Source organism: Fusarium oxysporum, chromosome II (genome assembly GCF_013085055.1).
Source record: "Fusarium oxysporum Fo47 chromosome II, complete sequence".
In the NCBI taxonomy this organism is placed as follows: Eukaryota; Fungi; Ascomycota; class Sordariomycetes; order Hypocreales; family Nectriaceae; genus Fusarium; species Fusarium oxysporum.
In genome coordinates this window covers 5,170,560-5,182,087 of record NC_072841.1, presented here as the reverse complement: position 1 = coordinate 5,182,087, position 11,528 = coordinate 5,170,560, and the positions used below count along the sequence as shown (strand labels likewise).

Sequence of the window (11,528 nt, the reverse complement as noted above, 5' to 3'; positions counted from 1 at the left end):
TTCCCCTGACTGGAGCCAGCTCCTTGATCAGGCATATCTCTCTTTCTCGAATATGTTTCTTCTTGCTATAGGATAGGGTTGTAACTTAGACTAGCTCAGAGGTGCTATCGGTTTTGAGAACTCTGGCACGAATAATTGCAGCATCTTTACTGAGCCAGCCGGCAACAACTACCATTCCAACTATAGCGAACTGCAGGGAAAAAGTGACAAATCTGATGGCAAAGCTGCCCGTGGTAGGATGCAGCGTGGGGATTTGCGTAAGTGAGTAAATCAGGTCGTAGTTCATGCGGATCAACTGAAGCACTGTGGCAGGCGCGGCAGCCATCATCAGCACTTCAGCAGAGCGGTAGCTTATATCTTGTCGAGCATAGTAGATGTGTTTGCCGGCAGGATATAGCCAGACCAGAGTCCCGAGCATCACAATGAACATGATGACGTTTCCGGCCTGGTCGGCAGCTTCGTTTTTTATGTTGTTCGGCATCGTTGTATCTCGCATTCCACCGTATGCTGCTAGGATCGTGCCAATGTTGTAGATTACGTTCATCGCGATGACCACTATTCGGTTTCTTTGGCGTTTATACGGGAACAGGGGGAGGTTTAGACTTGCATAATATTAGTATTACATAGGGTCGATGCTAGGTGCATATAGGTTCACATACGCTTCGTATATCAGACCAATAATGCTTACTGATAGAGTAGCGGTGCAGGCCGAGGCGGCTATCATAGCGAACGCGGTTGGAGTATCGGGCTCATTACGCCGGGAGAGGTAATAAATGTCCGAAGTGATCCGAAAAATAAAAAAGAACATAAAGGGGGGAAACCACGCCTTGCCAGCTTTTCGGTGTTTATACGCTACATATAGCGCTGGGAATAACAAGATGATGAAAACAATAAGGGCTGTAGCAGATAGACCGATGCATGCTGTTGTGGGAGGGCTGGGAGGTTGTGAATTGGGAGTCGCCATGATCAGTTGGTGAAGACTCAGTGATTCAGAAATGAGTTGATGTGTAGTTGTCAAAGACTCGATGGAAAATCACAGAACCAACCGAAATATTTATCATCTACTGGAATCCGACACACTGGCAGCAGAATCTCTCGCCCAGCCCCATATCACAGCAAAAGCCTGCAGTCAAAACAACAACCCTAAACCCCAGTGAAACTGTGTCAGTTTCTGTGCCAACAACAGTACCAGCCTCGCCTCACATGTGTTTCCTAATTTGGAACGCTTCAAGCGCCTAGGAGACGTCAGCAAGCGTTTCACCGTTTAGGGTTTTAGCCTATCAGCTCTACTAACGTGCTTTGGATACGACGTATAAAGAAACACAATTCGTAATCATGAGGCGCGGCGGCCCTTGTTAAACGTGTTGCCCTTGATCGTCAATAAGGGTAAACGGAAGATAAATGCAGATCAGTGTTTCGTTTGCAGCTTGTCCTGGTGTTACTAAGCGGCAGTGCCGTCTACTACCGTACTTCCGGCGCTAGGCAGATGTCACGGCAGAGCTACCTCGCTTACAATAGATCATCCCTCGTATCCTGCCCTGGTTTTAGCTCCAGAATAAACTTTAAAATGGCGGAATATCAAGCTTTGTCCCTTTTCACAAGTCCTTGCTCTAGGTTTAATATAGCATCGCGCACCTAAGCTTGCTTGTCTGTCGTGATCTGCAATCCAGCCACTTCCATCAAGGACTTGACACTTGTTAGCTCAGCCAGCTCAATATAACAGTATCGAAAACACACTTCGGGTAGCGTATACTACCCACACAGTCTTCGTATCAACACTACTCCATTGCTGTGAGATGTCTCTGACAGGTTTCATCTAAAGTTCTGCGCTGGACCTTTTCTATAGCTTCCCTGCCAGCTGAAGACTCCACAAGAAATAGAGTTTACTCCCAAACCGATCATACATTAGCTCTGCAGATCCAAAACAGCCCTTCCCGATAGACTCCCACTTTCCATCTCCCTAAAAGTCTCTGTAAGCTCGCTCAGCTGCCTCGTCTGATAATGCACAGTAATCACGCCTCTCGCCGCCAAGTTCAGCACATCGATTGCATCCTGACGATTTCCCAATATCGATCCAACAATCTTCAGCTGCTTTTGAACAATCGGCCCAGGCATTGCGCTTGCAATTGCAACAGGTTTTCCCCCGGGCATTCCAACACCGACTAATGTCCCACCAGGTCTCAATAGCTCGAGGCCTTGAGAGTATGCTGCGTTGCTAGACGCACACACAACTACCGCGTTGGCGCCAAGATTGTCGGTGAGCTTCTTGACCTGGGAAACCAATTCCTCGCTGGACGTTGCAGCAGCAATGAATATCTCAGCTCCACTTTCCTTTACAACTTCCTCTTTGCTGGCTTGATCAATGCCAATAACACGGTATCCGAAGGCCTTTGATGCTATCTGCGTGACGAGATGTCCCAAACCTCCTCCGGCGCCTGACACAACAACCCAATCGCCAGGACTGGCGCACACCTTACGTAAAGCCGCGTACGAGGTCAGTCCTGCGCATAGCATTGGTGCAGCTACTTCAGAGCTCACGCCGTTGGGAATAGGTGTCAGATATCGGACTGGTACAGTAAGGTATTGCTGGAATGTCCCTGGGTTGAACATGCCAGACACAGACTGCTTGGCACAGAGGCCATCCTCTCCAGCGATGCAGTAGACTTAAAAACATGTTAGTCAATCATGGAAATGAAGAAGAAGTTACATACCGCAACTGCCGCAGATATCCCTCAGCCATTTCACTCCGACTCGATCTCCAATCGCGAAGTCGTGTATTCCTGCACCCTCTCCAATCTGAACAACTGTTCCAACACCTTCATGACCGCCAACTTGAGCTACATCAATCGTATCAGAGAAGTACACTGGCCACCTCTGAATGGGACTTACTGTCAGGAAGCGAAAAAGGTATTCCCCAAGAGTTCTTCATGATGGAAAGGTCTGAGTGACAGACGCCGGAATGAGAGCTGTAACTGTTAGCTCGTGCCCCTGGCCAACAGTTGGAGAATTACAGCTTCACCAGCACCTCTCCTGCAGATGGGCTGGGAGTCTCAATGTCTACCACCTTGGTGCTGAGTTCACCAGGTTTGTCGTAAACAGCAGCCTGGTGGGTCGACGGAGCGTTGGTGATGATGGCCATGGTAAAGCTGTGTTGAGTATCACAGTTGGCTGTTACTCTAACGTTCATGTAGCACAATATCTATTGATATATGATGTTGTCTTTCTTAATACCCCAGAGACACTGCTTAGCTTCCCTTCGGCTCCTTCCGACATGGCCGGGGAAGTCTCGCCGAGTCGGAAGCATAGAAGCGATAGCTATGGACACCCGAACCACTCTCTCTGCGTCAGAACCTTCAGTACTCCAATGGTAATTTGAACAGCTTTATAGCGTTAGTCCTTCCAACTTGCTCTTTCGCCTCACCATCCAAGTCCACAGTCCTCCACCACGCCTGCGCTTCTTCAATGTCTTCGTATGGTGTATCTGTCAAGATATTAGCTTCACTCTCTAATCATTTTCATTCAATAATTATTACCTATAGAGTACATGCATCTGTCGATCCCAATTGTTTCAGCGCAAAACTTTAATCCAGGAGTAAAGAAGTTTCCTGAAGTCGTGATGTAGACATTGTGCTTGAAATAGTAATTGTAGTCTTCCTTTGACGGACGCGTGGCCTTTTTACTGGGCTTGTTGTACCAGTGGCTGGCTCTCCAGAGATTCAGAGGTATGCTGTCCGGAGTATTAGTGATGTTTCTTGCTTCTAAGATGGTAATCCATACTTCTCTCCTAAATGCCCAGCTACGATCTTGGCACCTGGGAATCTGTCAAAAACTCCTTTGATGGGGTCAGTCTCAAAATCAGTGGAATTGCATCGTGACAACTCACCAGATGAGCAAAGCGCATAGATATGGTACGAAAGATCAAGATGGAACTGCACAGCTGCACCTTGAAGATGAGGCCGATCTCCGTACAGCGACCCAGGTTGAAGGTCCTTGATCGACACGTATCTCGGATGCAAGTAAATCGGAACATCCAACTCTTCAACCTTCTTCCAAAACGGGTCATACTTGGCAGTGTCAAAGTACTCTCGTCCCGATCCTCCCTCTATACTCTGATAGTCGTTAACAAGTCCCCCAAAAAATCCCAACTGCTTGACAGCTCTTTCAAGCTCCTGTGCAGCTTCTTCGGGATCATGCATCGACAGAGCTGCAAGACCACCAAATCTCTCTGGTCTTTTCGCGACCTGACATGCCAGCCAGTCATTGGCTTCTTTGGCTGTTTTCTCTGCAAGTTTGGGGTCCGTTATGCCTTGACAACCCGGTGCAGTCAATGACAAGAGCATGTATTCAACTCCCTCGGCATCCATGGTTGCGAGGCGCTTATCATGGATGTCAAGCAGCTTCGCAGCGTGGGCTTCTAGAGCCTTGTTGCTGCTGTCGCCAGGGTTGAGAATTGCAAAGGTTTCTTCGAGGAGCCATTTTGTTGATGGGGTAATGATTGCCTCCTCAACAGCAATAGTTCCTCGCGTTGACATGATGAGTGGTGAAGTTGGTTGTCAATTAAATGTTTGCATTTATTGAGCAGATTGCGCTACCAATGTTGGGTATAAAATTAGCAATTTATTTATCTCATAAATAGAAGGCCACCATCAAGGGAACAGACTCTCCGTAGACTACCTCATTGGACCTTTGCTCAACTCTCCTCCAGCGAGTCTGCACAAATTCATCAAATTAAACTACCCTGTACCGAGCCGAAGAAGCCGCCGGGAATAGGCGAAATGGAGGGGCTGTCGTGAGGGGCCATCGGCGCTATGCTTCCGACAAAGGTCTCCACTTCAAAGGCTACGAAACGGAGGTCAAGAAGTGGAGACAGCCGAGCATGACCCAATGCTTGGCCCTCACAAATCCAGAGCCATCTACACAGGCTAAGACAAATAACTAGAGAATTAAGCCTTTGCTACAGCTCGTCTTTTGCATTGCTCTTGAAGTTCATGCCGTGCTAATTAGTTCATTCTGTTATCTGTTATCTTATCTCAAGTCACAATGGCCCACATTTTCGACGTTGCACCTCTTATCGATACCGGATATATCGACGGAAAAAAGGTCGGCAACCAAGTGAAGTACCCAGACAGTGGAACCTTCAGCGGCTTCAACAAGCCATTTCGCTTGGAGGGCGACATCTTCGATCTCGAAGTATCAGGAACTATTCCACCGGAGATCAATGGCACGTTTTATCGAGTTCAGCCAGATCATCGCTTTCCTCCCGTTTTTGAAGATGACATCCACTTCAATGGAGACGGCAATATCACTGCCATTCGCATTCAAAATGGTCATGCAGATTATAAGCAGCGTTATGTCAGAACAGATAGGTTCTTGGCGGAAACAAAAGAACGGAGAAGCTTGTTTGGGAGATATCGCAATCCCTTTACGGATTCTGAGCTAGTCAAGTCAGTCATCAGAACTTCTGCCAACACAAACATCACCTTCTGGAGAGGAATGCTTCTGGCCTCCAAAGAAGATGGCCCGCCATATGCCATGGATCCAGTCACTCTGGAAACCATCGGGCGATATGACTTTGAAGGGCAGATCCAATCACCAACAATGACTGCCCATCCCAAATTCGACCCTGAAACTGGCGAAATGATCTGCTTCGCTTATGAAGCCGGCGGAAACGGAAACGATGGATCTCGTCAGATCGCTGTCTGGACAATCGATGCAAACGGTGCCAAGACCGAGGAAGCTTGGTACGAAGCTCCTTTCTGCGGTATGATCCATGATTGTGGCATCAGCAAGAACTACGTGGTTCTGCCAATGACACCTCTGAAGTGCAACCCAGATCGTCTCCAAAAGGGCGGTAACCATTGGGCATGGGATCCAAAAGAAGATCAATGGTACGGCGTAGTCCCGCGGCGAAATGGAAAGCCCGAGGACATTATCTGGTTCCGGTCTGATAACGGTGAGTTGAGTCGGCTATATGATAAGGTGCTTACTGACATGTTTGGTCAGCATTCCACGGCCATGTTGCAGGGTGCTACGAAAACGAAGATGGCAACATTGTGTTCGATCTAACAGTAGCAGATGGTAACGTGTTCTTCTTCTTTCCACCTGAGGATACACCAGCTGGTACCGTTGCGAAGCGGAACCGCTTAAACAGTCCCACCAAACGCTGGGTGTTCAATCCCAAGAGTCCTTCGGGAACACGCGTACAGGCTAGTGAAGAATGGGACACCAGTGGTGAATTCTCCCGTATCGATGATCGCTTTGTCACCAAGAAGTACGATCATTTCTGGCAAGCCAAGATCGACGGGTCTCGAGAGTACAACGCTGCTAAGTGCGGTTCACCAGCTGGTGGACTCTTCAACTGTCTGGCTCACTATACATGGGATGAGAGAACAGAAGATATCTTCTGGGCCGGCCCTTGTGCTACATTCCAAGAACCATCATTCATCCCCAAGAAGAATGGTGCAGAGGGTGAAGGTTGGCTCATTGCATTGTTGAACCATCTTGATGTCTTGCGCAACGATGTAGTCATCTTTGACGCACAGAACCTCGCTGCAGGGCCTGTGGCTACGATTCATCTACCGATGAAGCTTCGTCTTGGACTTCATGGCAACTTTGTGGATCAGGCGGATATAGAAGAGTGGCAGATCAGGAGACAGCCAGGTGGGGATGTTGGTCCCGTGAGACCGGCTGAGAAGCCATTGCCCTGGCAGTCGGAAGCTGACAGCATATGAGTGTCGACTGGTCATTCGTGAGAAGGACCGGACTGTTCGGTTAGGGTTGAGATTGCATGTAATATTGATCACTGGACTTCCTTTTCTCAATAATGAAATTTAAAGTTAAGCTTCCTCCTAACAGATAATTGATGCGCGTCAAAACTGTAACCCCACATACGCGAGCAATATCAATATCGTGAGTCTGTCCACTTAAATCGTGATCTTGGGCCTCGTGAGCGTGCAGAAGATGATGTTATCAATTCGAAATCAATACACAAAGAATTACTATTTTAAATAGAGATATCTCGGTCTCAGAGATATCACATATTGGTGTACTGCATTCAAGGGCTTAGATCGTCCGTTCGTGCCTTAAATCCGACCTACCCCCAGTTACGATATCAGCGGAGGCCTCGGATAAATCTGCAGGTTGCGATCAAAAGGCTCCGAATATGCAGTGACTATGCGGCATCATTAGAACGCGTCACTTCTATCAGGTATTCGGATGGTTAGATTTTAATGATGCCGGGTCACTTTGGGCTCGGAAGGAACGTCAACTGCGGGGATGTCATCGGACTCATCCTTCCGAAGGACGATGGATTATTCAGACGCCTCCAAGTGGGACACTTGACCTGTTATTGAAGTGGGGCATCTTAATGCCGGTCGTTGAGTTTATAAGTGTCTAGGCCAATGTATGTGGCATCAGTAGTCCACTTGTTACAGGAAAGAACACCATCTCACCTCTCCTCCCCAGTGTAGCTTTTGAAAATGCCTGCTGCAAAAACCCCACGTGATATTGAGACTCGTCTCTTTATCAATGGCGAGGTATGTAATATGTCCAACTAGGTAGAAGGGATGTGTTATTGACCAGTGTTTAGTTCGTCGAGTCATCTGATAAGAAGACGTTTGAGTTGAAGTCTCCATCAACTCACCAAGTTGTAGCTGAAGGTCTCAGAATCCTCATTTCGGTCATGCAATGTTACGAGACATCCTGACTCGGTTATAGTCCACGAAGCAAGTGAAAGTGACACCAACGCCGCCGTCGCAGCAGCCAAAGCCGCATTCCCAGCCTGGTCCGAACTCTCACCCAAAGACCGAGGCCAGTACTTCAAGAAGCTTGCCTCCCTCATTCTCGAGTCGCATCATGAGTTAGCATATCTCGAAGCCATTTCTATGGGAAGACCTGTGAAGGGATACTTTGATGCTTTTGCCGCTGCTGACACGTTCAACTACTACGCCGAAGCTGGAGCGGTGGTTCTTGGAACGAGTAGTCTTAATATGCCTGGACACTTGAACTTTACTCTACGACAGCCTTACGGAGTCGCTGCGGCGATTATTCCATGGAATGTGCCGATTCTGTTCCTGGCTCTCAAGGCAGCTCCTGCGCTGATGGCAGGTAACACTGTGGTTTTGAAGAGCAGTGAAAAAGCACCACTGACTGTGAGTGCTTGCCCATGTTCCTATGACTTATTTTACTGGCTAACACCCAACAGTCTGCCAAAGTCGCACAATTGGTCCAAAAGGCTGGCTTCCCACCAGGTGTCTTCAACATCATCTCAGGCCACGGCAAAATATCAGGAGCCATTCTTTCCAGCCACATGGATGTTCGAGTCCTCAGCTTCACAGGATCAGGTCCAACAGGTCGACTCATTCAAGCTGCCGCTGCAAAATCTAATCTCAAGAACGTCATCCTCGAGCTTGGCGGAAAGTCTCCGGCTATCATCTTCGACGACGCTGATCTCGAAAAAGCAGCTGCTGAGACAGCACACTCTATCCAGTGGAACAGTGGGCAGGTTTGCATGGCCAACTCAAGGATCTACGTCCACGAAAGCATTGCAGAGCCTTTTATCGAGTCGTTCAAGAAGAAGTTTCAGGTCATCGCAGCTGGTGACCCAACTGATGAGAAGGTCAACCATGGACCTCAAGCTGATGAGATCCAATACAACAATGTGCGATCATATATCGAAATGGGTAAGAAATCCGGTAAACGCATCCTCGGCATGGATCATGAGGCTACTCCAGATGGCTATCTCATCCACCCAACAATCTTCGTCGAGACCCAAGAAGACGCCCGAGTCATGAAGGAAGAAATCTTTGGTCCGGTCGTCAATATCAACACTTTCAAGACCGAGGCTGAAGCAATAAGCAAAGCTAATGATACAGAGTTTGGTCTATATGCCGCAGTGTATAGCAAGAATATCGACAGGGCACTACGTGTTGCTAAGAGATTGGAAGCTGGCACTGTTGGTGTCAATTGCACCAGCCCTACGCAGGCGAAAGATATGCCATTTGGTGGATACAAGACGAGTGGTGTCGGTAGGGAGGGGACTACGGTTAGTTTGCATAACTTCTTGGAGACCAAGACAGTACTGGTCAAGTTGGAGGAGTTTTAATATCATGAAGAGTTCTTAGATAGTTCATTAACATGTCTCATTTTTAATCATCGAACCATCACCCTCATCCCCATCAAGCACACTCACCACTGGCATTACTCCAGGCATATCAATATATATTTAGGTAGCAAAGGTGTAATATACTACAAAACATGCTAAATAGCCTTTGCATAAGCATTTACCCACATCTTGGTAGATCTGGGCTTCGCAAGTGCTCCTCGCTCGATCAAGTCCATGTCATAGTCCGTCATCCCCTCCGCCAATTCAAATCTGTCGAATTCCTGCAAAGTTCTTGCTATGCACTTCATGATATGCATCCATGCCAGTCCTCTACCAATGCATCTGTAGGCCAAGTATGTTAATCATTAATCTTCTCGTCCCTTCGCCGTGATGGAACGTGTGAGCTCTTACCCTCTTTGACCAGCTGAGAATGGGACAAAAGCCCGGTACATCCTATCCTTCTTTTCGGACGGTACGTTGAGCCAGCGCTCAGGCCTGAATTCATTCGGGTCTTCGAACACTCCCTCGTAACGATGTATGGTGTACGGCTGAGCTGAGATGACGGTCTGTTGGGGCATGTTAGTTGTAACTGGACTCTATCAACGTTCGAATACACTGGGATCTATCAAGCACTATTGGGGAGTTTTACGTCTGGAGGGTAAGAAACGCCTTCAAATTCAAAGCCCGATTTCGGCACGACTCGTGGCATTGGTGCTGGTGCAGGAGGATAAACACGAAGAGTCTCGCGGATCACAGCATCCAGGTACGGGAGGTTGGCTAAATCGGTACTTGAGTAGCTCTTACCGAGGCTGCTTAGCTCCAGCCGTAGACGATGATCCACATCTGGACGTTTAATTAACATCCAGATGAGATATGTCAGCGTAATAGAAGTTGCTTCGGATCCAGCAACTCTGGTAACGTGAAAGTCAGTATCGTTGTCACCGCGATCGAACTCTGAAACATTGACTCACATAAAGCCATGGCCAGCAAGTGCGATAGACCAAGCTGAGTAGCCTTCCTTTGGCTCCCCAGTGGTCGGGTCCAAGTACCCTGACATCAACGATCCCTGCTTCTTTGACATATCCTGCTTGAGATAATCCCCTACTCGCTCCTGGGAATAAGAAAAAACTCGTTGAAGTCCATAATAAGCATCTTTGAATTTCGCAAAAGGCAGATATGGTATTAAGGGTATAATTGGCGCAAACGTGTTTTGCTGGAAAGGTTATGAACTGAAGTAAAGGGGATATGTATATCTGGACCACTCACAAGCCCTATAAGCATAAAGGCGTTGTTGAAATCAACCACGTATTGATGCTCTTTACCTGATGTTACTTGGCCAAAGCTCTTGTTAAGGGCTAAATCTCCGATAACATCCAACATAAAAAACTTGCTGTGTGACGCGTCAGGACAGTGCAAGTTTGGGAACCAAAAATAAAGAACTTACAAAAGTCCAAAGAGATCAACCTTCCCTTTCTGTTTAATGGCCTCCATCAAGATATCAAGTTGCTCGTCAAACTTTGCTTCGTAGTGCTTCATGCTACCCGGTGAAAACATGGGCTGTAGATCGCGACGCTCTGCCATTGCTTGCTTGTGATTGATGTAGTTGAATAGACCAGCATACTTTGGCCCAATACCTGGCTGGATAGTCGCATAGAAATCTGTCTTCAAAAAGCTGCTGCACTTTGTGACAAATACGTGGTGAAAAGCTTCAGGTGAAGCTACAGACACCTGATTTGGTCCGATGCGCACAACGTTGCCGTGCTTCTCGTGCAGTTCATGGATAGCACGAAACCGATCATCTTTAAGACAGGTGTTAGAGCAGCTTTGGCGTCTGCCTCTGTTGCGAGTTACTCACTTGTTAATGAATGGTAAATTTCCCATGCATTGCTGGTGGCGGCGATCCATGGGCCAGGGAATTTGCGCAAGGGACTGAGATACAATCGATAAGTAACTCGACAGAGGAAGTCGATCAACTTGAATAATACAATAGCCAGTGCCAAAGATGTAAAGACCTGGAACCACTTGTGCAGTTGATGAACGTAGAGGTGCCATTCAAGGCTTGAAATTGTAGAATAATCCATTGTTGAAGATGTTCTCAAAGGTTTGCTGAACGATGGATATTGCTGACTTGCACTCCTTGAGAGTCTCTTAAATGACATTGGCAAGTGTCATTGATATTCTATAAACTTGGACATAATCATCTTGACCCCAAAAGGCAGGCATTCATTCACTCCCCACTATGCTCCGACGCTACGTATCTAGTGGGTACTAGGAATCGGTGCATCCCCCTCACTTCCGTGCCGGTCCGGAAGTGAGGGGAGGTGGAGCTCGCCCACTAGGATCGGATAGGTGGGGGCTCTATAGGTGGCCGGACACGACGGACTTGTCCATATTGTAATGCTCACATTGGAGAATGGGCTATTTA

At 47.7% G+C, this 11,528-nt stretch overlaps 5 protein-coding genes across 5 annotated transcripts; 2 read left to right on the top strand and 3 right to left on the bottom strand.

Moving 5' to 3' along the window:
• Window positions 1-85: 85 nt before the first annotated feature.
• On the bottom strand, window positions 86-964 carry FOBCDRAFT_197773 (uncharacterized protein; the record flags this gene model as incomplete). Its single annotated transcript, XM_031174934.2, has 2 exons — window positions 86-602; window positions 660-964. 2 exons carry the CDS (start codon window positions 962-964, stop codon window positions 86-88), a joined length of 822 nt encoding a protein of 273 aa, XP_031051719.2.
• A 941-nt stretch (window positions 965-1,905) lies between these two features.
• FOBCDRAFT_248439 (uncharacterized protein) lies at window positions 1,906-4,532 on the bottom strand (the record flags this gene model as incomplete). Its single annotated transcript, XM_059610842.1, has 8 exons — window positions 1,906-2,663; window positions 2,712-2,837; window positions 2,890-2,966; window positions 3,012-3,199; window positions 3,405-3,481; window positions 3,534-3,727; window positions 3,778-3,832; window positions 3,884-4,532. 8 exons carry the CDS (start codon window positions 4,530-4,532, stop codon window positions 1,906-1,908), a joined length of 2,124 nt encoding a protein of 707 aa, XP_059464281.1.
• A 508-nt stretch (window positions 4,533-5,040) lies between these two features.
• FOBCDRAFT_248438 (carotenoid oxygenase) lies at window positions 5,041-7,086 on the top strand (the record flags this gene model as incomplete). The annotated part of the gene is made up of 4 exons (XM_031174931.3): window positions 5,041-5,953; window positions 6,004-6,677; window positions 6,856-6,909; window positions 7,012-7,086. The coding sequence occupies 4 exons, from the start codon at window positions 5,041-5,043 to the stop codon at window positions 7,084-7,086; spliced, it is 1,716 nt and encodes a 571-aa protein (XP_031051716.3).
• Window positions 7,087-7,478: 392 nt separating this feature from the next.
• Window positions 7,479-9,158, top strand: FOBCDRAFT_257787 (aldehyde dehydrogenase domain-containing protein; the record flags this gene model as incomplete). The annotated part of the gene is made up of 4 exons (XM_031174930.3): window positions 7,479-7,535; window positions 7,589-7,658; window positions 7,717-8,150; window positions 8,204-9,158. The coding sequence occupies 4 exons, from the start codon at window positions 7,479-7,481 to the stop codon at window positions 9,101-9,103; spliced, it is 1,461 nt and encodes a 486-aa protein (XP_031051715.2). The 3' UTR covers window positions 9,104-9,158.
• Window positions 9,159-9,258: 100 nt separating this feature from the next.
• On the bottom strand, window positions 9,259-11,184 carry FOBCDRAFT_197768 (cytochrome P450; the record flags this gene model as incomplete). Its single annotated transcript, XM_054703528.1, has 7 exons — window positions 9,259-9,445; window positions 9,515-9,669; window positions 9,753-10,014; window positions 10,075-10,316; window positions 10,370-10,493; window positions 10,548-10,902; window positions 10,959-11,184. 7 exons carry the CDS (start codon window positions 11,182-11,184, stop codon window positions 9,259-9,261), a joined length of 1,551 nt encoding a protein of 516 aa, XP_054559503.1.
• Between the last annotated feature and the right edge of the window lie 344 nt (window positions 11,185-11,528).